General features: G+C 41.7%; 7 protein-coding genes across 7 annotated transcripts; 3 read left to right on the top strand and 4 right to left on the bottom strand.

Annotated features, from left to right (window-relative positions):
- Window positions 1-5,724: 5,724 nt before the first annotated feature.
- On the top strand, window positions 5,725-8,108 carry BCR41DRAFT_302263 (Alg9-like mannosyltransferase family-domain-containing protein; the record flags this gene model as incomplete). Its single annotated transcript, XM_022020662.1, has 7 exons — window positions 5,725-6,000; window positions 6,322-6,429; window positions 6,511-6,656; window positions 6,687-6,839; window positions 6,951-7,604; window positions 7,731-7,923; window positions 8,025-8,108. The coding sequence occupies 7 exons, from the start codon at window positions 5,725-5,727 to the stop codon at window positions 8,106-8,108; spliced, it is 1,614 nt and encodes a 537-aa protein (XP_021883636.1).
- Window positions 8,109-8,559: 451 nt separating this feature from the next.
- On the bottom strand, window positions 8,560-11,610 carry BCR41DRAFT_384916 (WD40-repeat-containing domain protein; the record flags this gene model as incomplete). Its single annotated transcript, XM_022027620.1, has 8 exons — window positions 11,169-11,610; window positions 10,991-11,069; window positions 10,593-10,835; window positions 10,177-10,468; window positions 9,783-10,042; window positions 9,559-9,693; window positions 9,279-9,472; window positions 8,560-9,179 (listed from the first exon to the last, which is right to left on the bottom strand). Exons 1-8 carry the CDS (start codon window positions 11,598-11,600, stop codon window positions 8,562-8,564), a joined length of 2,253 nt encoding a protein of 750 aa, XP_021883635.1. The 5' UTR covers window positions 11,601-11,610.
- A 2,116-nt stretch (window positions 11,611-13,726) lies between these two features.
- On the top strand, window positions 13,727-14,988 carry BCR41DRAFT_302296 (protein-tyrosine phosphatase; the record flags this gene model as incomplete). The annotated part of the gene is made up of 4 exons (XM_022020664.1): window positions 13,727-13,884; window positions 14,028-14,121; window positions 14,389-14,404; window positions 14,690-14,988. The coding sequence occupies 4 exons, from the start codon at window positions 13,727-13,729 to the stop codon at window positions 14,986-14,988; spliced, it is 567 nt and encodes a 188-aa protein (XP_021883634.1).
- A 295-nt stretch (window positions 14,989-15,283) lies between these two features.
- Window positions 15,284-18,136, bottom strand: BCR41DRAFT_384915 (hypothetical protein). Its single transcript, XM_022027619.1, has 3 exons — window positions 16,748-18,136; window positions 16,474-16,571; window positions 15,284-16,342 (listed from the first exon to the last, which is right to left on the bottom strand). The coding sequence occupies exons 1-3, from the start codon at window positions 18,107-18,109 to the stop codon at window positions 15,355-15,357; spliced, it is 2,448 nt and encodes an 815-aa protein (XP_021883633.1). The 5' UTR covers window positions 18,110-18,136; the 3' UTR covers window positions 15,284-15,354.
- Window positions 18,137-20,189: 2,053 nt separating this feature from the next.
- On the bottom strand, window positions 20,190-22,136 carry BCR41DRAFT_302364 (carboxyl transferase; the record flags this gene model as incomplete). Its single annotated transcript, XM_022020668.1, has 5 exons — window positions 20,190-21,194; window positions 21,297-21,396; window positions 21,548-21,621; window positions 21,749-21,887; window positions 22,027-22,136. Coding segments are annotated over 5 exons (1,428 nt in total), but the record flags the coding sequence as incomplete, so codon positions are not given.
- Window positions 22,137-23,067: 931 nt separating this feature from the next.
- Window positions 23,068-24,032, top strand: BCR41DRAFT_349222 (ClpP/crotonase-like domain-containing protein). The gene has a single exon (XM_022023430.1). It carries the CDS (start codon window positions 23,136-23,138, stop codon window positions 23,946-23,948), a length of 813 nt encoding a protein of 270 aa, XP_021883631.1. The 5' UTR covers window positions 23,068-23,135; the 3' UTR covers window positions 23,949-24,032.
- A 456-nt stretch (window positions 24,033-24,488) lies between these two features.
- BCR41DRAFT_420367 (hypothetical protein) lies at window positions 24,489-25,351 on the bottom strand. Its single transcript, XM_022029889.1, has 3 exons — window positions 25,318-25,351; window positions 24,901-25,231; window positions 24,489-24,745 (listed from the first exon to the last, which is right to left on the bottom strand). The coding sequence occupies exons 1-3, from the start codon at window positions 25,330-25,332 to the stop codon at window positions 24,561-24,563; spliced, it is 531 nt and encodes a 176-aa protein (XP_021883630.1). The 5' UTR covers window positions 25,333-25,351; the 3' UTR covers window positions 24,489-24,560.
- Between the last annotated feature and the right edge of the window lie 9 nt (window positions 25,352-25,360).

Below are 25,360 nucleotides of genomic sequence, written 5' to 3'. Positions count from 1 at the left end.
ACAAGGGCAAGTAACGCTGTGCATCCTGAATTGACCTTTGAGATGGGCTACAAATCTCGAACGGCTCCTCTTTCTTTACTACATCATGAGTAGCCGATAATGGTACAGATCTGGTCTTATCTCCTAGTTCAGTCACTGTAGACGCATTCGATGCCAAGGTCTCATTTGCCGACACAAGCTCCACAGCGGATGGCTTTGCGCCATTTAAATGCTCTGTTACAACATCAGTCGCTTCAGAAAAACTAGTTTTAGCTTTCTTCCTGGATACATCTGCATCACCTATCGTCATCACATCAGAAGGCATATCCATGTTATTGGATCCAGTAAGTGCTGTTGCCTGCACGCCAAAATTCACTGATAAACGTGAAGTTGAAGCCGAGCTTATGCTTCGCTGTCGATGATGCTGGGAAGTTGCACTACCAAATTTAAGATCTTCGGCAAACTTCTGATACCCGCTTGTTGAAGCAAACGTTTGACTGCTGCGCTTTCGATTCTTTTGACTTTCCTGCTCTTGTGTTGCAGATGGTGGTAGGGCAGTCGAGGACGGAGGAGGTGAAGACGATGCCTCAGTCAGGGGTGGTGAGATCGATGCAATTGTAGATCCGGACGCCATTCCCAATGCAGACATTGGCCTTGAAAAGAATAGTGACGGTTTTGAGGCATGACGGCTAGGTTTACTAGTAGCGCTGGAGTTATTGGCGTCTTTTGAAAAGGATGGCAATGAAGCTACTCTTCGCAAGTCTTCTACTTTGTTATTTGAAAAACTCGGCGTCCTAAAGTTTTGGCCGTCATCCTCACGCTCCTTCTTGATCTTGACTTTACCGCCATATCCATCATTATGCCGGTCAGATTCTCGCCGCTTTTTGCTGGACGACCCTGTGGATGATAATGCTTTCATCTCTACATCTTCACTCCCTTCTTGAATACTTGAGCTCGTTCCGGACGAGGACATGCGGCGGGAGTGAGGTTTTTGCTTTTTGAGAGGTATTGATGGGTGCTCGTCGGTTAATTCTGAATTATTGTGCTTCCAGGAAGTATTTGCTACAGAAGTCCCCATAGCTGAGGTCGTTGCTTTTGCTGCGGCTGGTGATACCACTGCAGAGGCATCAGAGGTTGAAGATGTAGGTGCAAGCGTTGATTGCGAAGCATTCATTATTGGCATGGATATTGATTTAATAACCCCCGATCCAGAGTCACTCCTGGAATGCTGCTGCTGCTGCTGCTGCTGCTGGCGCTTCTCGTCGACATCTTTCCATTCAGAGTCCTTGATCTTCGACTTTACAGATTCATCACTATCGCTATGGCGACTTGTTTTCCGCTCCTTATGCTTTGGAGATCCACGAGCTGGAGTAAATAAATAAAAGAAAGGAAAGAAATTAGTAAGTTGCTCAAAATATTGAATGATGTTGAGACTTCAATTTAAACTTTTTTTGATAGAGCACTCACATTCAATTGATTGGGAGAGTCGCTTCTTGCTTTTCTCTTTTGTTTTCAACTCTGCCTGATCCATTGATGATTTAATAAGTGAACGGATCTCAGTATCTTTTGGCGATACAAGCTCCAAGCAAGTGCGTTTCTTTGAATCTCGGAGATTCACAAGTGCATTGTTTTGTAGCAACAACTTCACAGCTTCAACATGACGATTTCGCACAGCTTCATGCAGCGCAGTTGTTTTGTCCTGGTCCTGAGCGTTGACATTGCAGCCATAGGCAAGCAATAGGACTAAAACATCGATGTTACCAGTCTTTGCAGCAAGATGCAATGGGGTCATGCCTTCATGATCCTTTGGATCCCGTTCTGCTCCACCCTCTAAAAGAGTCCCAACCATCTCAATGTCGCCTGTCTCTGCCCATTGATGAAGTTGTGTCCGACCCAATGCGTCTTTATACCGATGATCGATGCGAAATCGGTCTCCAGCTGAACGTTGTACAGATCTTCTAGACTGCCTTGATTTTGTTGGTTCTGAATCTGATTCATCTCTTTCTTCTGATCGGGAGGATCGTCGTTTTGAGACTCCCTTAATTTTAGTAAGAGACTTACTCGACAGAGATCTCTGTTTGGAATGATGTGACTTGGAAGAGGCTTGCTTCCATTCTGACGATGTGGATGTTGAGTTGGATGAGCGTGATGGCTTTCTATTGTGGCCGCCATCATTATCATCATCAGATACCATTTTCGATGTCTTCTTCTTGGCCTTCTTACGTTCTTCCATCTGCTCTTGCATACGGATTGTTGAAAGCAACTGCTGCATTTTGCGCTCATCTCTAGATAGTTGTGTCGGTCTTTCTTCACTCGCGCTCTTACCTTCATCACTCATACTAATATCCGCGCTGCCTTCTTTGTGCCGCTTTGCTTTACCATCATTGGAAGACCCGACATTGGCTAGGATAGACGTATGAGTGAGGTGCGCTGATCTTTTGGAAGACTGTAAGGAAGATGAAGATAATGACGAGCTCAGAGAAATCATAGATCCAGTAGACTTTGGAATTGGTTTCTTGGTTCCTCTGGCCCCTGTCCTTAATAGCTCCAAGATGTTTTCATCTTCAGTTACATCACAAGGCCGTTCACCCTTTAAGTTTTTATAATCTGGATCGGCGCCGTATTCTAGCAACAGCCGAACGACATCTTCGTGTTCATTTTGTGCTGAATCGTGCAATGCAGTATCGTCACCATGGCCACGAGCGTTCGGGTCTGCTCCTTTTGATAACAGCAGTTCCACAATTTCGGTATGGCCTTCGAGTGATGCTTCATGTAAAGGGGTCCAGTTTGCATTGTCTTTAGCGTTGATGTCAGCGCCCTGATTGAGGAGCTCGACCACATTGTTGTACGAGCCTGAACTACATGATCGATGAAGGAGGGTCTGTCCGGCTTGGTTCCGTCCAGTTAGCATATTTACAAGCGCTTGTCGCCGCTGCAGAAGGTCAATCACTTCTTTATCGTCAGTGACGTCAAGTGGAATAACACCCTTTGCGTTTTTGGCCATCACATTTGCACCATGCGCTAGCAGCAACTTGACAACTTCAACATGTCCATTCTGAGCAGCATCATGTAATGGTGTGTCCATATGGCCCCCTCGCGCATTCACATCTGCATGATGCTCAATTAATAGCTTTGCAACTTTCTCATGCCCTGTTACACATGCTTCGTGCAATGGGGTCCACTCTGCATAGTCACGATCATTGACTTCAGCTCCAGCCTCGATGAGCTTTCGACATGTCTCCAAGTCGCCCATTGCCGTGTACTTGAATAACTGCGTCCTTCCTGACCGATCTCGTTTTCCAATATTTACAAAGTCAGGTTGTTTGGTCTTCCTCTTGGATTGATATCCGCCGCTTGTTTGTTGGTGAGCAGGCTCTGTTGGAGTAAAATTTAAGGTATTCTGGCCATCCTGATCATCCTGACCTGGACTTTTGGGTAATGTGGAGGAGACAGGGGATGACGGCGAGAGTGTTGTTCTTGGTCTGACAGGATGTTTCTTCAATTTAGGTGGCCGACCTGGCTTTCTTTTAGGTACTTCAAGAGGCGCTCGTTCGCCGTCAGAGCTGTCAGACTCTATCCGGCGAATATGTTTTGAACGGAGTTTCTTTGATGTTGGTCTTTTGATACGCCTAGGTGTTGAACGTGAATCCGAGTCATCTTCATCCTCGTCATCGTCTTTGCTTCCTGAGCTGACATTGTCGTCAGCATTCGAGTCCTCCATGTCTTCTGAACCGGATTCATGATCAGTTCCGCTTGGGCTAGAGGCACTGCTAAGATCAGAAAGGTCTGATCCGTCAAAGTCGCTAAGTGCACCGTCAATAAGATCTATTGTAGAGCTTGTCGGTTTGGATTGGGCGACAGGGATTGACTTTGTGGATATAATCTGAGGTTCTTTAGAACTATTTGCGCCAGTTTTCCCTGTTGACTTGCTTTCTGAGGTCAAGGATGGATGACTAAGTGACATACTGTTCATGATAGGTTTCGAGGCTTCTGGATTCTCTATAAAGCTTTTTTGGCGTATTCCTGATTCCTCTGAATTTGACTTTTGTGAAGTTAAAATTGAATCCCCTGCAGATTCCTTGCCTGACAATAACGCCTCAGACCCTTTGAGTATTGGATCCGAATCTGAATCCAGATATGAAAAGACTGATCCCGATATTTTGTTCCCGTTAGTCATTAGAATAGGTAAATAATGACGTGAGGTTTGTTCGATACCAGTCGTGGAGTTTAGACGGGAAATGGTCCCATTTTCCATGTTGAATTGAGTCCTATATTGTGAGAGCCTAATGATTTAACAATGAGAGTTGAGACAGCGAGAAAAAGAGGAAATAAAAAAAATAAATTTTCGATATTAACATACTTTGATCAGAAGAGTTCTCGATATATAGGCGGAGCTTTAGGCGATAAGGATAAGGGAGCCAAGAGCTTGCCAGGAAAGTCTATTTATTGATGATGAAACAGATAGAGATTAATTCAAATGATTTGATTGATATTCCTTAATCCTGGGTGATATGATGATTGTTCTTTTTACAATGAAATAATCACAAGCAAGAAAAAACAAGGCGGTAGTAAGAGAAATGAGAGCAGAATCTGAACATGGGTCTTCAGTGTGATTTCGATAGTGTGGAATATTTTGCATGTGCAGACACGACATCATGCGATATTTCGTTGAGACTGCACAGACGGGAAACCAAAAGAGAAAGAGGATAGAGTACAGAAGAGCGAAAATAATAATAAATAAAGGTTGTGTTGCCATTCTCATATCGACCTGCCTTTCCATGTGTATCCATCATTAGATAGAGATAGAGAAAGTTGATGCTTGTGCTAGTAGTGTGGTGTCATTTTACAGAGTATCTTTCCAGTAACTCTTGTGACAGCCTCAAAACATACCTCGACAAATGTTGGAGTGGTGGATTTGCACTATATTTCCTGCCAGGCTTGTAATAAATGTTATGGGAAAGGAACAATAATGGTAATAAAAAAAAGTCAGCCCCTATTGGTCAAAGTCTAGGCAAAGAAGAATGAGAAGAAAAAAAAAAAAAAAAAAAAAAAAAAGCATCAGGTCATTAGGACACATTGACCATGAAAAAAAAAATAAACATATTTTTTTATAGCATGAACACCATACCCAAAAACGCTGAATCCACAGGATGTGAGGGGGAAAAAATAAAATAAGGACAGAAAGGATAGACAGGACAAAACAGTAGAGGGGTGGAATTCAAACTTGGGATAACATGCGAAATGAATGAATGCAGAATGTGAGAGTGAGAGAAAGAAAGAGAGAAAGAGAAAAAGAAAGAGAGAAAAAGAGGTAAAGAGACAAACTGTACAAAAGGGCTTTGAGGACGGGAAGACGGGAAAGAGGCGAGTAACAGAAAGAGAGAAAGAGAAAAGAAAAAAAGTGTGGTGTGGAGTGTGAAGAGTGTATAAGAAAAAAAAAAAAAAGCATGAAACAAGTACACACAAAAAATGAGAATTGGTTTTATCACTGTCAAAAAAGATATGTTGTACATGTACATATTTTTTTTTTTTTCTTGTTGCAAATGAGGAGAGAAGGGGTGCCATCTAAGCCACAGCATATCCCCCCCTTTTAAATCTTGTACGTGCAACGCAACACACAACCTTTTTCCTTTTTTTTTTTTATTTTATTTGAATGCAACTCCAGAAAAAGCCTGGGCCAACTCAACTCTTTTTCTCTCGCAAAGTCTCTCTTACGCCCTTATTCACATTCACAATCCCGGGCGCATGTCACAAAAGAATCTACAGTTGCATCGCCTGAGCGATTCTACTCTTTTGACAGGTCTAATCCTCTTTCGTGCTCTGAACGCTTGTCTTGTCCAGACTTATTTTAGTCCTGACGAATATTGGCAGGCACTCGAAGTTGGCCATAAGATCGCATTTGGCTCTGGTTACTTGACTTGGGAATGGGATGTAGGATTGCGCTCAGTTCTCCACCCGGTCCTCTTTGCTGCCCTATACAAAACCCTTGCTGTTCTAGGTCTTGATGATGGACCCTTGATTGTAATGAATTGATCCACGATAATATTAATAATCTTTTTATTTAATCCATCCAGCCCATTCATTAACTACAACATTTTTTATTTAAATATCTTGTGCCTCATGTGTATATTGATCTACCATTCCTTACCTTGCTATCCTAAATTACTCAATTGAAGTTAGGAACCTGAGCTCCTTCCTTTATTTGGTTGTCTCAAGTCAATTACAAGAATCTTGTAAAGTAAAAAAAAAAACTTTTAATTGACTCGAATCTATCCAAATAAAGGAAAGCAGCTCAAGTTCCTAATCGACTAATTTCTTTCTTCTTCTTCTTCTTCCATATAGATGTATGCTCCACGACTATTACAGTCGATCTTTGCAGCCATCGCTGACTTTTACGCGTATCGATTTGCAGATCGTCTGTTTCAGAACCAAGTGACTGCTAACTGGACGGTACATTTTTTTTTTTCTTCTCTTCTTTCCTCAACAGATATTTATTTATTTATTTATTTATTTTTCTTATCATTGATTTAGCTTTTCTTGTCCATAGCGAGCTGGTGGAATTTCTTTTGTTCAACCAGAACATTAGCCAACTCCATGGAGGCTGCACTGACGATTGTAGCCCTCTATTACTGGCCTTTTGCTACATTCTCAGCTGAATCTACGATTCATTCTTTTGGGTATGAACGCTCATCAACACCACAGCAGAGACTATCGCTAATGCTTGCCTTCTTAACTTGCATCTTTCGCCCGACAGCCGCCATCATCTGGGTTTTCTTGGGCGTATCTTTGCTCATTGGATATATCAAGAAGAAGGATTGGTCATCCGTATTTACTACTATGGTGAATGTCATCATGATCGGGTATAAGGCTTTGCAACAGAAAGAAACATCTTATAGTTTATACCATTCAAACTTTCTTAAGCTAGGAAGGACTCCAAACTTACAAATGTCTCTTTTGTTACATCTCTACAGGGGAACGGCAATGTTAGCATCTGCGATTTTGGATTCTACGCTTTTATACCACCAATGGATCTTAACGCCACTCAACTTCTTACGAGTTAACGTGCTCGAGGGGATATCACTTTTTTACGGATCTTCACCTTGGCATTGGTATCTCTCGCAAGGTCTTCCATTGCTGTTCGGTATATATGTCCCTTTTGTGGCCGTCGGATCATGGCGCGCCTGGATTGCCACCACTGGACACAATGCTTCATTAAAACGACAAGTACTTGGTCTCAGCCTTTGGACGCTAGTCATTTACAGCAGTCTACAGCACAAAGAATGGCGGTTTCTATATCCGATCCTATATCCCCTCCTTCCCTTTGCTGCTGACACTCTCTATCGGTTATCCCAATCAGCCCATGGGTGGAGACGATCCAAGCCCACGGTTGCGATTATAATTGCCTTAGTAACCGTGAATGTCATCATGGCATGGTATACAACACTTGTACACCAACGCGGTGTAATCGATGTTATGGAATGGATCCGACAAGAAGCAAAAAGTCAGCAGATCGGACAGATAGGCTTCATTATGCCGTGCCACTCAACACCTTGGCAAAACAGCGTTCATCGTCAGAGCTCTGGACCATTAAATATGTGGTTCATCACTTGTGACCCACCGCTCGGGTAAGTGTACAGGTGTTCAACTCTATTAGCTCCTTGATCGCTAGATTTGACAATAGTATTTTAAGACAGATTCGAGATGTCAATACTTTTTATTTTTTACCTTTCTTTCTTCCTTCCTTGCTGTAGTAACGCCGATATTACCAATTATAAGGACGAATCTGATGTTTTTTATGCAGACCCAGTCACATTCATGAACGAACGAATCCCAAAGTTATGCAAGGGAAAAATGGATGAGAACACTCATCTTGTACTCTTTGAAGATCTTGTCAATTCATGGCCTGGAATATTAAGTTGGCTTCAAATACATGGATATCATGAGGTAAACTCTCTTTTTTTTTTTTCTTTTTTTTCTGGACGACCAACAACGAACTTATTCTTTTATTATTTTTTTTTCCCTTTTTCTTTTTTTCTTTCCCATAGTGTGCAAGATTCTTTAACTCACATTTTCATGACGATAGTAGGCGGCGCGGGGATGTCCTGGTCTATTGTAGGGTTTTTAAATAGGATTATAATCTCTTGAGTTCGATAGCATGGATCAGTTAAAGACAATGTTAGTAAGGCATTTTATTTGAAAGTTGTTCAAGTACTGTTTGAACCTATTCTGGTACAGGCAAGACAAACATCTAAAGACCATTGATCTACCACCGATATATTTAAAAGAACCCGTGAATATGGTTATTATGTTGACCTTGGCAGTGAGGAAAGATCTAAGGATAGCTCCAAGTCTATTTAGAATGACAGGTTGATCAACGTTCATGTAATATTTATAATAAAGGAGCGCACTAAAACCTTTCTGCCCTTTTATACTATTAAACATTCAAAATATTTATTACTGTTATTTACATATTGTAATGCACTACCTTTTTTTTTTTTTTTTTTTTTTTTTTTTTTTTATTATTAGAATTATCATTCTTCGACCAAAAAAAAAAAAAAAAAAAAAAAAAAAAAAAAATTGCATTAATTGGAGCCTGCAAACGCTCCTACAGCCAAACACAAGTTTCTCTTTGTAAATTGAACCTTGTAGACTGGCGTCCGCTTGGTCGGAAATGTTGCCAAGAGGTCCTCAGACTCCAATGGACTAGAGAGCAGAGCCTTCTTTTGTAGTCTATCTAAAGCGGGTGAATGTGAACGGCCATAGGTTACTGTAGGAGATGATATCGCAGATGCACTCGCTGGGCCATTTATACTTGTCACACCATCACGGCCATCGTGCAGAATACGATGCTGTGATGACGAAGTATCCTTTTTAATATCCCAAGTCCTAACTGTTGAATCTGCACTACCGGAGACCAACAGACTCCCATCTTGGCTAAATGCGAGAGAATAAACGAGACCCTGGTGTCCTGTCATCTTTTTCATACGCTTCCCTGAGCCAAGATCCCATAATTGAATCGATTTGTCTACTCCTGCAGAAGCCATCATACGACCATCAGGTGACATAGCAATTGCCTGAACAGCGCCCATGTGTCCTGTAAATACGCGCACACAGGTTCCTCGTTGAATGTCCCACAACCTTGCAGTCTTGTCACTTGATCCTGTCACAATATATTTTGAATTTGGATGAAATTTCACTGCCTAAACACCATTAGAAAGTTAGGAAACGTATTTTTACTGTTCTCACTTCCCCCTCTCCTCTTCCTCCAAAAAAAAAAAAAAAAAAAAAAAAAAGCTTACATCCACGTCTGAAAGATGTCCAGCGAAAATACGTAATGGGTAGATATGATCACAACTCCAAAGACGAGCAGTTCTATCATGTGAAGCAGTAGCGAAATAGAATCCTTGGGGTCCAAAATCCACATCCCATACTGGATAATTATGCCCCTTATAGCACACAAGATTGGTCAGTGTGTTGGTGCTCCAGAGGCGTGCTATATTTTGCATTGCCATTTCGTTAGAAGCTCACATTGATGAAAGAATATTCAATAACGCCCTTATAAAAAGCTTCTCGACATACCAGTCTTATCTTCGGAGCATGTAATGAGATATTTGTTGTCTGGACTAAAGCTGGCCCCAAAGACAGGTCCTGCATGTCCAATTAATTTTTTTGAGTCTGAGCCATTCTTCTCTCGGACCCTGTTCAGGTCATTAGCTATGATAAAGGACAAAGATGAAGAAGTTAGCCTTTATCCAGATTAGCGTGGAAACATAAAAATGAACAAAATAAAATAAAAAGCTTACAGTCGTTAATATGTGCCGGGTTGAAATTACTCTTGAATCCCCGTAGCTTTTCACCATTCAAACTCCAGAGTTTGACAAAAGACTCTGAAAATCCTGCCGCCATTAATGTTGCATCCTCGGAGACTGCCACACAGTTAATATTCTCATGCGCGTTATGAAAAGTGTACATGCATATTGAAGGAAGACTAGTAGGCCCTAAAGCCGCACGTTTTCGAGAATCACGAAGCGCTTCAACTTCTGCCTGAATGTCGCTGCCCTTGCTATTTCGAAACATATCGCCATTGAGATGATAAAGTACCCATGTTAGCAAATAAATCTTCAAATCCTCTGAAACACATATCATTCAATGATCGTTAATTAACACAAATATATATACATATATATGAGTACGTACAAAGGTGGCAAAGGAACATCATCCCGTGATGGTGAGTCAACGCCCGCCTCTGTCTTCACTTTTCTGTACTCTTCCATGAGGGATGTCGGGGCTTCGCTACCCATAACTGCATCACCACTCGCTGCTGCTTGGAGTTCCTCTTCCTTCAAGCTTTGTTCTACCTGTTCCCGTAGTCCGGCATCCGGAGGCATAGGTCCCAATGTAACGCTCTGTTGGTTAAAAGTTGACAGCTGATGTGTCCCATGCCCAACAATGCCGATGACATCATCCTCATTTGCGTTTGCTGCTCCAACTAGGGTAGAGAGAAAATAACATCAAAATCTCCTTGAGTACCATGAGTAAATCCTACTGTTTCAAACATTTTTGCTCCAATATTCTTTTTTTTTTTTTTTTTTTTTTTTTTCCTTCATCCTTACCATGGATATCTAGATGCTGGTTTACAATTCTGAGTAACACAATGAATTTGTTGTCTTCCAAAAACGCGATAAGGAGCTCAAATGAAACAGGAGCCATGCGTAGATGATATTTGTTAGTTTTATACATCTGTGCTAATTCATTCTCCGCCACGTGTTGTGCATCCGTGATAGTGGCCAGCCGAGCTATATCCTGTGGATGCATTTCCAAATGATCGGCGCGAAAGTTGTTCATGAATGTACTTGCTATCATCACATTAAACAATAATGACAATAGTAGCAATAAAAACTAATTTCCATTAGTCTCCCTGCTTGTGCCTTTTAAAATAAAATAAGAGTATGTATCTTTTTTTTTTTTTTTTTTTTTTTTTTTTTATTTCATAAAGAATTCATTTTGTTACCTTGGTCTTTCAATCCTCGGCTCACAAGATTCAAGTAACTATGCACGAATAATGGAAACAAGATCGAAATAAGCTCTGGCTATAAATCAGATCATAACATTCAGGGAAATTAATCAGTTAGTTACAGGATCGAATAAACAACGGGACCACTTTTCAAATTAGCAAGACTACATCTGACCTTGTATAAATCCAATGAGCTCTCAACCCATCGTCTGAGGGATGAGTATGCTTGTTCATAAGCGTCTGGGCTTGCCAAATCGTCCTTATCATGTTTCTTGGGTTGAGTGGCTGTAGCGGTCCTAGATGCGCCTGCATTAAAAGTGCCCTCTTGTTCTACTCCCGAGGCAAATGACGCCTCCAGTTCCTCAAGAGTCATGAGATTTGCCTCCCGCTTAAGTGCGATCTCTGCTTGCCTATAGCCCTTCTGATTCAAGTAATTCAAAACGATCCTGTCTACGTCCTGCTGCGTCTGTGGCGTTTGAGATGGTGCTGTAGTCTGTTGTTGCTGCTGTGGCTGCGGGGGCAGATTGGTTGTGCTAGCTGTGGTCTGTGCTGGAGCTGAAGAATTAGCTCCAGTGCCGTTCGCGCCATCGACAGCAGAGTCGGACATGATGTGTAGAATGGGTTAGTTGGGAATCGCATTTTGCTGCGATTATTGACAATGACAACCTGTCTCAAACCCCTTAAGTTGCTCTTTATAGTCACATAAAATTGAAATTCTTCAAGATGTGAAATTTAAAGTCAAATATTGGCGCACATCACACATCAACTTTATGCTCCCTTTTGGCAGTATTCGGAAGGTCATTACATCGTTTGAATTCCTTCAAGTTCGTGTTTGGAAGAGAGGAAAGGGGGACAGGCCTCAGTTTTTTGACTCGTGCCTTCACCTCAATCGGGAACGACTGGCGTCTTTTGTTAACAACCTTTTTGATCCTTGTGTTAATTGTTTGAATGGAGTGAGGACACGTGTTTTGTTTATTTGTATCCATGAATGCCAATATTGTTATGACCAATTTCACTATGAATTTGATCGTAAAAACCACTTTTGCAGAGCAGCATGGGCGAGGCTGCCCTTAAAGGGGGAGACAATTCATATATTGCCAGTCTTGAATATGTCAAGTCAAAGGGTAGAAAATGGTTAAAGAGATATAGATGGCCCATTGTTGTGAGGAATGTACGATAAGTCAGAGAAACCAAATGGTTCCTGGGGAAATTAGAGCCATGGAAGGATTTAAACTGTTTATTTGAAAAAATGAATTGTGACTTTTGTCCACGGCATGGGCGTGCTTTCATTTCACTTGCTTCTTCTGAGTGAATGGGAATTGCTCGCTTCGCCCTTCACGATCGTGCCTGGACTTTAGTCATTGGACTTGAGAGTGTTCAAACGCTGTCAAACATTAATTGAGAAAGAGAGAGAAAAAATAATATATTTATAAAGCCATAATCTGGAATGGAACCTGCCAAGACTCATGCGAACGATGACGCACACAACTCTTCGCCTCACAACAATTCAGAAGCTGCTCAGTCATATAAGGAGAATACGCTAATGGTTCCCGATATTCAACCTGTTGACAACGCCATCTCGACCGACTCTCGAGAATCAGGATCGGATAGTACAGCAACAACCAGAGAAGGTAAAAGATGCCCGGAAAAAATGATCAATTATTCAATCAAGCAAAACTATCTAGTTCAGATACAATCCAGTCTGGATCAAGAAAGAAAACACTATGCAAACGCCCTTAAAAGATCTATGCAAATGACATGAAAGGCATCTTAGAGTGGATTCGGGGCTAAAGGAGGAGTGTTGAGAATGGACTATCTGAAAACATTGTACCCTAAAGTTTCGGACCAATACCAGCAATTTGTTAATGGCAAGATAGCCAGAAGTAAAGCAATCGAATACTATCTTCTTGGAGCTGAACAAGGCCAGGAAAATAGCAATGGACATGGCTTGGACGCGTCACTTCTATACCCGCTACAGCTTTTATGGCCGCGCAAACCTCTTTATTAAATTCATTTCAGCAAGCACAACTTGATTATTTCCGGTCTGTTATATCTTCAACAGAACAGGAACGCATGCAGCTGCAGTTGCACGAGCAAATAAACAAACAAACGGAGCCATAATCAAAGTTGTTTTTCAATCGCAAGAGGCGACAGTTCAACAGATTCATCGAGAGCAGGATCTATCTAAATTACAACTTCCTCCTCCAATTGGCCTGTATATCAGCCAACACTCTTCCTGAGGAATGGCACATGCGCCAATTAAAGCATCTGCTTCGCTAAAAAGATCGTTTCAATCATTGCCAAGCGCAGCTCCGTAACCACTGCACCTTCGTTCACTACAAATACAGGGTTGGAATCGTTTTTATTTTTTATTTATTTATTTATTTTTATTTTTTTTTTTTTTTTGTTCCCCTAGTCTACTGCTGTTCACGACTGCTCTACCTTACTATTTATCGCTATAGATGCTTTCCCTTCCTTTCTTTTTTTCTTCCACTAAAACATCTTTGATCCTAACCTTACCGTTTACTTCTTACCGTCGTAGAAAGCATGACATCTGTCTTAAATCCCATAAAGGTTACAGATACTCTCGGAACCCCAGATTCAGTTAACAGCAATAGCTATATGGGTAGTAGCAACCCTAATAATAGTGATAATGGTGTCACGAATAATAATCAGCCAAGTCTTCCAAATCATCCTCCTATGATCCCAAGTATATCCATTCCAAAACCTATGATGACAGATAACCTGGATATAGCCGAGTCTCTCTCATACCCAGAGGATCTCTGTCCTCCTGATAACTTTAATATGGTCTCCACATGGATCTATCGGAGCAGTTTCCCAAAGAAGAAAAACTTTTCCTTCTTGAAAAAGTTGGGATTGAAAAGTATCCTGTAAGTAGATCGACCTACCACCCGCACATTCACAAAAAGAAAGAAGAAGTAAAGAGAAGAAGAAGAAGAGGAAAAAAAAAAAAAAAAATCGATGTTTTTTTTTTTCCTTGGCTTTAACTTTGGCAGGACCTCCTTCACTATAGCACTCTCATCTTGGAGGATTATCCTGATCAGAATATGAAATTTCTGAAAGAAAACGATATAACTCTCTTTCAGTTCGGCATTGCTGGAAACAAGGTAAATACTGCATTTCCTTTTTTTTTTTTTTTTTTTTTTTTTTAAGAAAAATTGGATTACTTGTAAATGTGAACTTCAAGGCTGCTCCACCATCTAGAGTTTTATCAAGAGAGTTCACCAATTTTTTTTTTCTTTTTTCTTTTTTCTTTCGTACAATCGAACATTAATCGATCATTTGGCTCGTCGGTGGTTCCCCTTGTCGTCCAATGGTTTCTCGGGTGTACCTATTTTTTTTTTTTCTTGCATATGGCTTGTCATTATCTCTAGGAACCTTTCGTTCAAAGTAAGCTATACTACAACAACAACAACAACAACAAAAAAAATAGTAATCCAGCACTTACACCCACTCTTTTTTTATACCCTATAAGACCGCATGCCCTTTTATCATTACTACTAATTGTTTTTTATTTTTTATCATTATTATTATTATTATTATTATTATTATTATTATTATTATTATTGTTATTATTATTATTATTATTATTATTATTTTATCCAATCTGCAATGCTAATGGAGAGGAGTATCTGATAATAATGACTTTTTTTTTTTGAAAAAAAAAAAAAATAGTTCCTGACGACAAGATCTGTGCCGCATTAGCCGTCCTTCTCGATCGACGTAATCATCCCATTCTGATCCATTGTAATAAGGGCAAACATCGCACTGGATGCCTAATTGGCTGTCTCCGGAAACTCCAGCAATGGAGCCACACATCCATTTTTGATGAGTACCGCCGCTTCTCCCATCCAAAGTCTCGGTCTATGGATCAGCAATTTATCGAGCTGTTTGATAGTCGTGAAGCTTGGAAGGTCATTGATCCAAAATGGATTCCAGACTGGAAGACATTAGGCCACCACGCAGGGATATAGATCGTTCTTTCTTTTTCTTTTTTTTTTTATTTTGTTTTGTTTTTGGCCACAGCAATGAACTTATATATATATATTATTATATACAACATGCCTTCTACACACCATAAATATAATTATTAATGATCATCAATTATTTTTGAATCAATTTAAAGTAGAAATAGAAAATAGATGTGGGGTATAGATTTTTATTCATGATATTGTTCAAAAAGATTATATGGTGCTTTGATGTCTCTATAAGAGGCAACGTCTATTGTTTTGTTCATCCGTACCTTTTTTTTTTTTTTTTTTTTTTTTTCAGATTAGGTCAACAATAAGAAAGTTTGTCTTCTGGACAAAACTGGGGCCATACGAAGGAATTAAACCCTCTCAGTCCATGGGCTCTGCCTTGATATATACCTCTATAGGCTCTTCCTTAATAGAGCTCAAAGGCATGGACTGCTGACTAAGCAACGCTTCTGAAGCTGCCTGAGCAGCTGCAGCCGCTGCGCTCGAACGTTTGAGGACCCTGGAATTATATGTACGTCTGATCTTGCCTTGCGCATCAACGCGGCTAGATCGAATACGACGGGTGATCTTGTTCTGGGGCGAATCGGCTATGGTGTTGGTAGGGGTCGGTGCAGCCACTTTGGAGGATGCCAGACTAGTGGTAGAGTTATCAAAGACACTGAAGGGAATGATGGGGAAGCGGATCACCTGCTCATGATCTTCCAAGCCCTTGCCACTGACCACACGGGACGACGTGACTTCGACATCCAGACGAAGATATCTCTGTTCGGATCCGTTCTCTGCAGTGTTTGAGTTGGGCATCCACGGTGGCAATTGATCCTTTTTAGCGTCGGTAGTAGATCCAATGACTCCATCAAGAGGCGAGATGATCGACATGCGAGGACGACGGATCTCACCATTCGTAGCCTGGGCTGGACCACCGGTCTTGGACACACTTGAGGAACGGAGCGAGTACAGTAGATTGGAACAGTACAACCAGGCATCACGATCAGGCTCGTTCATTTCCTGATGGATATGGGGCGGGGTCCAAGGTAATTGGTCATGGTTTTGTGCCAAGAAACCAACACTTTTTGTATCTAAATCAACAACTGGGACAGGCTCATTGATGGCCTCCTTATTGATCACTGGGCTTGATGTGATGGGCAAAGATGAATCGGATGCTCCAGTCGCAACGTCAGAGGGGACGGTGACGGGTTGATGTCCAAGCCAAGTCTGCAAAGCGCGATTATCGGAAAATACGACCAAGTCAGTCATGTTTTGGAGCTCTTGTGTGCTGGCGGGGGGAGCACGGACCTGTCCAGAGATTGTAGGGTTCTTGTTGTATGAACCAAGAGCTCTTCCAACAATACTAAATAAAGCAAACGATGAGGAGTTTTTTTTTTTTTTTTTTTTTTAAGAATATGAATGAATAAAATGAAGGGAGCTATACTGGATTTTCATATCCTATTACAAACAAATGCAGTGGATTTGCAAGCTTACCTTGAGCCGATTCTTGCGCGGTCTAAAGATCCGCCGACCATGAGCGTTTCAAGTTTACCGCCTGGCAAATTGAATAATGCGAATGAAAAGAGAATGATCTAAAGTGACGAGAAGGGGTGGAATTTTGATATTTTATCAGTATAAAGGAGATGGATACTATGACGATTCACGGAGGGATTGACAATAATTATAATAATAATAATCGTAATAACGACAAGTTTAGATACATTTGTATATATAAAAATTATTAGGGCCATAAAGAAGGATGACCTACCATGAAGACAACACCAGTGGCCTTTGAGTTGAGTCCACGATCTGTATCGACGGAGGTGCGGATGTTACGTTCCAGATCCATGTCCATATGAAAGGCGTCAGTCTGTGGTTGATGATGAGTAAGGACTTTAATTTGGCGCTGGAGTGATTCACATTCTTTCCTCGCAGAGTCACGCTCCTCACGGGCGGTATCGCGCTCGGTCGTCAACACTCTGACGTTCTCTTCAAGCTCGGAGACGCGTTCGGTCAATTCCTGGTTCGTGGTCTTGAGAAGATCGGTATGGGTCTCAAGTAAGTTGATATGCTCGCGCTTGCGTTTGCGGGAGAGTAGAGCGGCGGCGCGGTTTTTAATAAGACGCTCCTGTCGCTTGGCCTGTGCAGTCAAAGCCGCCTCCGATTGTGGTTTCTCCTCAGGGATGAGAGTCGACTTTACGAGCACAGGATTGGATCGGGTGCCGTTTTGGGCTGGTGCGGGGATGATGGATGGTCTGCGGAGAGCATTGGTGTTGTTGGATGCAGGTGGTGGGGGAGGGGCAGCGATGATACGGGGAGAGAGTGAGGGCGACTTTTTAATAAAGACTTCGTTGGGTGGAGAGAGTGGTGCGGGATTGGGGGCTATCTGGGCTAGGGAGCCTAAGGGCATGAGAGGCTTTAGAGGGGCAAGGGGCGCTAGTACGGGCTGAGGGGGAGCAGAGTGCTTCTTGGCTCTTTTTGTTCTCTTCTCTGTCTTGACGGAGGAGGCAGGGGAAGGTGGAGTGTTGGTGTTGGTACGGTTATTAACAGGGTTCGAAGTATCGATAGTGGGGTTGATAATGGCTGGGCTATTAGGATGAAGAGGACTGTTTGAGTTGAGAAGAGCGTCCGTTGGGAATGCAAGGACCGATGGCTGTAATAAAGATCCATCAACGTTGGATAGGATTGGCCAAGCACCGGGCTGCTGTTGCTGTTGCTGTTGAGAAGTGTCTGTCAGGAGGGGGAAGGTCGAGTTGGGGGTGAGGTCAGAATAAATGTATTGCCAGTACTCGAGTGAGGTGCTGTCCATTGGTACGTCTGAAGTTGAGCCTTCGTCGCACGAGTCCATGTTGGAGTGCTGAGGAGAGCCGGAGGATTCGGAGAAGGTGCCAACAGAGGTCGGTGGAGAGGGAGGGTGTAGGAGATCTTGGTACTTTAGAGTGTTGTCATTGTCAGTTGGGAGCGTGTCAAAGAACTGTTGATCGAAATCAGAAGGATGGGTTGTTTGGGATTCAAGAAAGTCTGTGGTAAGGAAAGACAGGATTGATTCCTCGGGCGTGGAGATGTGGGATGAGTCTTCCATATTGGCATCAACTGCGTTGGCAGTGGAGGTTGTGTTGATGGCAGCCATTAAGGATGGGAAAGAGAAGAAGTAAAAAAAAAAAAAAAAAAAAAAAAAAAAAAATTAAAAGTAAAGCAAAAGCAAAAGCAAGAGCAATTGAGGAAAGAAGAAAATAGAAAAATAGAAGAAAAGAAAAGAAAAGAAAAGAAAAAGCCCAAAATCCTTTTTTAGTCTCTTTGTCTCCTTCTATCGATCTTTTTCTTTCGGACTAGAGCTTTTAGTTCTCTGGTTTCTCAATGCATACAGACAGGGTGTAGAGAAAGGAAAGAGAAAAAAAAAGGAGGGGGAGGAGGAGGAGGAGGAGGAAGAGAAAAAAATAATAAAAAATATAAAATAAAAAATAAAAAATAAAAAATAAATGTATTCAAAGGGGTCAAGTAGCTTTTAAAATGGGGGAGAAAGAGGGATAAGCGTTAATGCCTTAATGGAAAAAGGAAGGATGGGATGAGATGGAATGGAATGGAATAGCGGAATGGCGTAGGATGTGGATGGGAAAGAAAAGTAAAGTGAAAAGAAAGAAAAGTGGAAAAGTGGAGCGAAAGACAAAGAAAGACAACATCACCTGTGGGAGATTATACATATACGTATATGTATATGTATATAATACAAATATTGTAAATATGTATACAATAGCATTTAGTAAACAAGATATATATATATATTCATGTACATGTATTTTTATAAACATGTCGAGTGTATTCAGAGTGGAATGATCAGTGCTCGAATTGACTTTATCGATCCAAACCAAATCCATTTTCCCTCTCCGTCAAATTACAATTATTCACACGTTGTATAGGAAAAAAAGATTCGGGTGTGGATGTGGATGTTGAATATCCTCCTTTTCCTTTCCCCCCCCCCCCCCCCTCAGCACCAAAGCAACAGGCTGAAAGTGCATTCGTTGTGATAATCCCAGCACATCCCGTGCATGCGTTATTTTGCCTCTTGCTTTTTGCTTGCCTCTATTTATCTTTTGTCTTGCTTGAACTGATTATTATAAAGATCGTCCTGATCGATGGATTGCAAGTTGAATCAAGAAAAAAGAAAAACCTTTTGGATAAACCAAGTCCCACCGTCGACCTGAACCAATTAGTCTAATGGCAATAATATGTACATGTACACAAACAAACATGTTTACATCCACAAGTCCTCAGTCCGTGGACAAATGCATCGTACAAATGTAAGGTGTATTCAGCTCTATACAAATAACACAAAATATCAAGAAACGCATGTGCTTGCATTAGATTGTGCCACGTATTCCATTTATTTCATTCTGCTCTTATCACTCTCTGTTTAAAGTCAAGGCAATGTCTTTGCTCATCTCCCCTGTTTGAAAGTGACTAATCAATATCCTCCTAAACAAAACTTTTTTAAAATTTAAATCCATCTTTACTGCCATTGCATCCCTTACCCGCTTCTTGCAGACTGTTCTTCAATCACAGCCTCAGCTCAAAATAAACCAGAACTGCCACAATCTTACACAAACTCATAAACTCACCTCACTATCATGGCCGTAACTGCCTCTACAACGATCACGAATCAGAAACACCTTTTGACTCCCCCCCCCAATAGTTTCTTTTCACTACCCACTAAGGGGGGCCCTCGACTCTGGAAATAATGAACTTCGACTCTGGCAATGCTTTTTTTTTTTTCTTTTTTTTCTTTTTCCTTTTTCCTTTTTCCTTTTTCTTTTTTTGTAACCTAGACCCTGTTTGTCTTTATCTTTTTTTTTTTTTTTTTTTTTTTTTTAAAAAAAAAAAATTAAGAACAACGGCACTACTTGTGCGGCAGTGCAGAATTTGAAAACTCTTGACAGACGCCGTCTTTTTTCTTTCCTTTCGGAATTGGAAAAAATTCAACACTGTGCACCAGCCACGATAAACCTCGACTTTGACATCCTTTGTCCAATTAATAAATCCTCAATGTCTTGGTAAACCAGTCCTCTTTCAACATCAAAGCAAAGCAAAGCAAAGCAAAGCATGGCATAGCATGGCATAGCTTTTTCCCTTTTCCTTTTCTACAACTTTATTTTATGTCTTGTTCTGGACTAGAAATCCTCAATCAGAGATACAAAAGCTCAAACTTCAAAAAATTACATACGCGAGACTCCGTAGAGGTTGCCACCCTTGACCTCAGTGTTGTAGCACACCGATAAACAGAAGCCTAGAATGGTGCGTGTCTCTCGTGGATCGATGACACCATCATCAATACATCTTGAGCTGGTCCAGTATACATCCGATTCGTTTTCAACCATCTCCTGGAACATCGCCATCGAGGCCTTGGCCATCTCTTCATCAATCGCCTTCCCCTTCTTCTTGGCCGAGTCGCGCATCACAATATCGAGCACTCCCGTCAACTGTTCTGCTCCCATCACAGAGCATCTGCTGTTTGGCCACGAGAACAAAAACCGTGGGTTATATGCACGTCCAGCCATGGCATAGTTGCCCGCACCATAACTAGCTCCCATCACAATCGTAATACAAGGCACTTGCGAATTCGATACCGCATTAATGAATCGTGATCCAGCCTTGATGATACCCTCTTCCTCATACTTCTTCCCGACCATAAAACCAGTGATATTATGAAGATACAGGATCGGTGTATCACGCATGTTACACAGCTGGATGAACTGTGTTGCCTTGTTGGCCTCTGGTGGGAAAATAACATTGTTGTTGGCAAGAATACCGACAGGGATACCGTGGATCGTAGCCCAACCACAGATCAAGTTCGGTCCATACAAAGGCTTGAACTGCGTAAAACGAGAGCCGTCGACCAAACGAATGATAACTTCGAGTGCATCAAAGGGAATACGGATGTTGGCACTAACAATACCCAAAATCTCGTCAGGGTCGTACAAAGGCTGATCAAAGAGCCCCTTCAAGTGGCGGATGGGTAACTGGCCCTGCTTAGTCCAGTTGAGCCCAGACACGAATTCTCGGGCCATGGCAATTGCGTGATACTCATCCATGGCCAGTTGATCTGACACTCCAGACTTACGGCTGTGCATATCGGCCCCTCCGAGCGACTCGGCATCAGTAATCTCTCCTGTGGCCATCTTGACCAGTGGAGGTCCACCCAAAAAGACTTGAGCTTTACCCTGTTCACATCATGAATACACATTTAGAACCCAAGCATTTAAGCCCGCTCCAAGTAACAAGAAAACAATAAAATAGAATAACAATGCCGTCTCGATTATTACCTTGACCATAATGCTATAGTCACTCATCCCTGGGATGTAAGCGCCACCAGCAGTGGAGTTTCCAAACACAACAGCGACTGAGGGTAAGCCGGCCTTGGATCTATGAAGAAAAAAAATATATTTATATAAAAAAATAAAAAATAAAAAATAAAAAAAAAAAAAAAGAGAATTAAAAAAAGAGAATTAAAACAGAGAGCGCGTGGAACGTGTACGACATTGTCTGAAATGCTGTTGATTGAGACTCAGCTTACCTCTCTGCTAAATGGCGGAAGACAGCACCGCCTGGGTGAAATACGCGGGACTGCTGGGCCAAGTTTGCACCAGCCTATTTCGCACAAGGATTATAGCCAACGACGCGTAACAGCGAGAGGTAGTACAAAATATGAAAATTTGAACCACTGTAGTTTAAACATGCCTGGAGCACTTTTCAATACATTGATGCATTCACTTACTGATTGGACCAATTGGATATGTGGAAGACGGTTTTCCCAGGCAATACGGCCAAGACGCTCGCCACGAGCCAACGTCGTGGCATTGGAAGCGCCTCCTTGGAGAGTTGGAATATTAGCGGACACCATACACTCAACGCCGCTATCAGAGCACACGTTAAGTAACGAAAATGAATGAAAATGTAATGTTAGAAAATGTAATACTTTTTTTTTTCTTTTTTTTTTTTTTTTTTTTTTTTTTTTTGGGTATATAACTTGTTCAATTGTAAATATGATCTTACCAAACAAGACCAATACCGGCGACTTGAGAACCTCCAACGGTCATGTCGTCTTGACCATATCCAGCCAGAGGACAGAGCTCAAGGAATGGAGAGTCATCATCCAAGAGTAAATCTAAACGATCTCGGGCTATAAAAAAAATAAAAAAAAAAAAAAAAAAAAAAAGTCAGAGGCACATCTCGGATCAAACATGGATAAAATGCAATTGTCAAGGATTGCAATGAAAAATATACCAAGGAGATATCCGCGCTTGTGGTGCAAAGCCAGGAGGCGGTCCTCGCCTTGAAAAGTAGCTTCCTGAAGACGCTCATTGAGCTGGTCGACCAGCGCGAGCATCTCCTTATAGTTGGCGATGTATTCAGGAGACTTTGTGTTGATTTTGGTCTTTACAGCTTTGGTGTAGTGACCAAGGTGAGGGGCAACACTAGGCTGCTTCGAGCTGAACTCGTCCCCATTGGTTCTCCTGTTGGGAGGGGGGTTTCTGTGAGAAGGGTCAATGATGTGGCTCATTATGCCGAGTGATGGGGAATAATGAGAGGAAAGAAGAGAGGAGAGAGTAGAGGAGAGAAGGAAAAGAATGAATGGGGAAAGACAAAAAAAAAAAAAAAAAAAAAAGATTTATAAATGGTACAAAGTGACAAAGTGATCTCATGGGGAAGAACCCTGCAGACTTTCTCTGGCCTAAACCGCGCGTGTCATTCTACAAATATCCTATGTGTTCAAGGGTTCAAGTTCTGTTCGATTCGGGTTGTTGCCAAAGACTTTTGGATCTTTAGATATTATTCAGAGATAATGCGTTTTTTTTTTTTATTTCACTTTCTTCTCTTCCTGGACTGTCCGTCGGTGTTTCTATCTCTTTTGACTATTAAAAGTGTCCACCGATCCATTACTGTTACTCCACATTGTAATTCTGACAACCAAGAGAGAGCCGAAGTGAACACAGGGCCGAAAAATGTGGAGAAAAAAAGGATGATGTCACGTGGCGCGAAGGGTTGTCTAAAGTGTCTTCTCCCATTCACCTCCCCTCTTCCCCTCATTTCATCCTTTACAACTCATTCGCTTCCTCATTCGCCATTAAGTTATAAAGAAAAAGAAAAGAAAAAAAAAAAAAATGTCTGAAAAAGAGGTTCTCTATGCACGGCAAGGAGCTGTTGGTACTATCACTCTGAACCGTCCAAAGCGTGGAAACGCCTTGTCGGGTCCAATGGTCAACCAATTCGTTGATATCCTCAATGCAGCCATTGACGACCCTGCTGTCCGCGTGATCGTTGTCACTGGCAACGGCAAGTACTTTTGCACAGGAATGGACTTGACTCCTCAGGACGATACTCCCTCAGCTTCGGATCCTGTCGCAGTCACACAGACAATGTTTACCACATTGGCCAAATCACCTAAACCAACGATTGCACGTGTGAACGGACCAGCCCTTGGAGGAGGGGTCGGCATTGTCTTTGCTTGCAACTTTAGGATCGTTCACCCCTCTGCATACTTCAGTATGCCAGAGGTCCACCGTGGATTGATCCCAGCCTTGATCTCCGAGGTGATCGTCCCCCAACTGGGAGCCTTCCGATCCAAGCAATACATGCTTTCTGGAGAACGCGTCTCGGCTCAGGAGAGCTACCGTGTCGGATTCGTCACAGCTGTAGTTGAAGATGAAGAGTCGCTCGATAAGAAAGTCAAGGAGTATGTGGATTTGTTACTACAGAGTGGACCCGGAGCCATGAGAGACGTCAAGCTCTTGATTGACGCGGTGGATCTGCGCGGTGGAGACCAAAAGGTAGTCGCAAGCTATGTCCGCGAAGCTTTTGGCAAAATGATTACTTCAGAGGAGGCTGCACACGGCATTGGTGCATTTGCCAGTCGTGAGAAACCCAATTGGGATGAATTTGGCCTTGGTTCAAAACAATTGAAGCCCAAGCTTTAAATGTAAAATAAATTAGGAAGATTGAGTTAATTTGGTGGCAAAGAAGGATCACGTAAATATTCAGGCTCAAAAGATATTCTCAACCGCAAGGGCTTTTAAACAAGCAAAAAAAAAAAAAAAAAAAAAAAAAATCAACCGCAATGGGGGCCTTTCCCTTGACCCAGTATATTTAAGATTATAAATGTAACCTCTACCTCTCCCTTCAAGGACAGTTTTGCTTAAGCTGCTTTGCATGTTGTTGAATAAACCTAGGGACTCTCTTGAATGACAAAATTATCGTACATCACTGTTAGATCCGTTAATTTGTTTATGGCTGCTTTATTACAGATCGCACGGCAGCCGCGTTGTCAATTTGCAATAAAACGCAACTCCAGGGTAGGATTGACAAATACGAGGTGACAATCTGGCTAGCAAATAGATCAACTCTTATATTTACTAAGGGACAGTTTCTTATAGTTGGGTGGTCGGGATTATGGTAGAAAAACAATTCTAAGAAGACCTCTAGACCTTAGACTTTTTTTTTTTTTTTTTTTTTTTTTTGGAAGGTGGTGGGGGGCTAAATGTTCTGCATTCTACGATCTTACATAATTGTTTTACACGGCTGAGTGTAAGCTATTTATTCTTGAAGGCTCGCTTACGGATAGCAGCCTTGAATGCTGGTAGCAAGAGGCCGATATTCTCAATCCACCATTGTCGGTTATAATTCATTTGTCGCTCATATGCCTTATCCAGAAAGTCTTTATAGAAGATAGATAACTCTTCTGTCGTCACAGGTTGGTTGCCATTTTGTGCACGAACTAGAACGTGAGATCGAAGGGGGTTATAAATATAAGGACAGTATCCGAATCAATACCACCAAAAAAAAAAAAAAAAAAAAAAAGGAGAGCGCACTAAAATGATGGTCATAAAAGAAGAAGTTCTAAAAAAAAAAAAAAAAAAAAAAAAAACTTACTCTTCTCTTCGTAATTCGCCTTGGCTTTATTGAACATTGCATTATTGTTGACCCAAAAATTTTGGTTGAACGCATCAACACGCTCACATCTTTCTCGGAAAGCACGGTCTTCTTGGGACTCATTCTCGGGAACAGGATATTTGATGGGACGAAGATTAGAAACTGGGTGAGGGGTCCCTACTAGGTACTTGTCAGTATGAAGTGCTGGATCAAGGCTCTCCCGCTTCCTGGAAGCGGTTAGCGTTGACATGTAGACTGTAGAGAGAGCCAATTTATTAACTGAGATATAAGCATGCTGTCTGCTGATACCTAAGGAACGTGCTGTAGATTTCTAGGCCACAATGGAAGCATGAAAATAAAATCAGAAACAATGAATTCGAATCAACAAAGGAAAAAATCGGAATCTCGGGTCAATACCTGGAGTAGGCTCATAGTAGAGATTCAGGTGAGGTGATGCCCA

This window comes from Lobosporangium transversale (genome assembly GCF_002105155.1).
Source record: "Lobosporangium transversale strain NRRL 3116 chromosome Unknown BCR41scaffold_9, whole genome shotgun sequence".
Taxonomy (NCBI): Eukaryota; Fungi; Mortierellomycota; class Mortierellomycetes; order Mortierellales; family Mortierellaceae; genus Lobosporangium; species Lobosporangium transversale.
This window is presented reverse-complemented; position numbering and strand designations above follow the sequence as displayed.

Bases quoted from the DNA above. Each gene is read 5' to 3' on its own strand.
- BCR41DRAFT_384915 (XM_022027619.1), bottom strand. From the start codon at position 18,109: ATGGCTGCCATCAACACAACCTCCACTGCCAACGCAGTTGATGCCAAT. The intron at 16,572-16,747 runs GTAGGTCATCCT...TCGTCACTTTAG, and splicing joins CCACTGGTGTTGTCTTCATG to ATCATTCTCTTTTCATTCGC. The intron at 16,343-16,473 runs GTAAGCTTGCAA...TGCTTTATTTAG, and splicing joins CGCGCAAGAATCGGCTCAAG to TATTGTTGGAAGAGCTCTTG.
- BCR41DRAFT_349222 (XM_022023430.1), top strand. From the start codon at position 23,136: ATGTCTGAAAAAGAGGTTCTCTATGCACGGCAAGGAGCTGTTGGTACT.
- BCR41DRAFT_420367 (XM_022029889.1), bottom strand. The intron at 24,746-24,900 runs GTAAGTTTTTTT...CTCACGTTCTAG, and splicing joins GGCGAATTACGAAGAGAAGA to TTCGTGCACAAAATGGCAAC.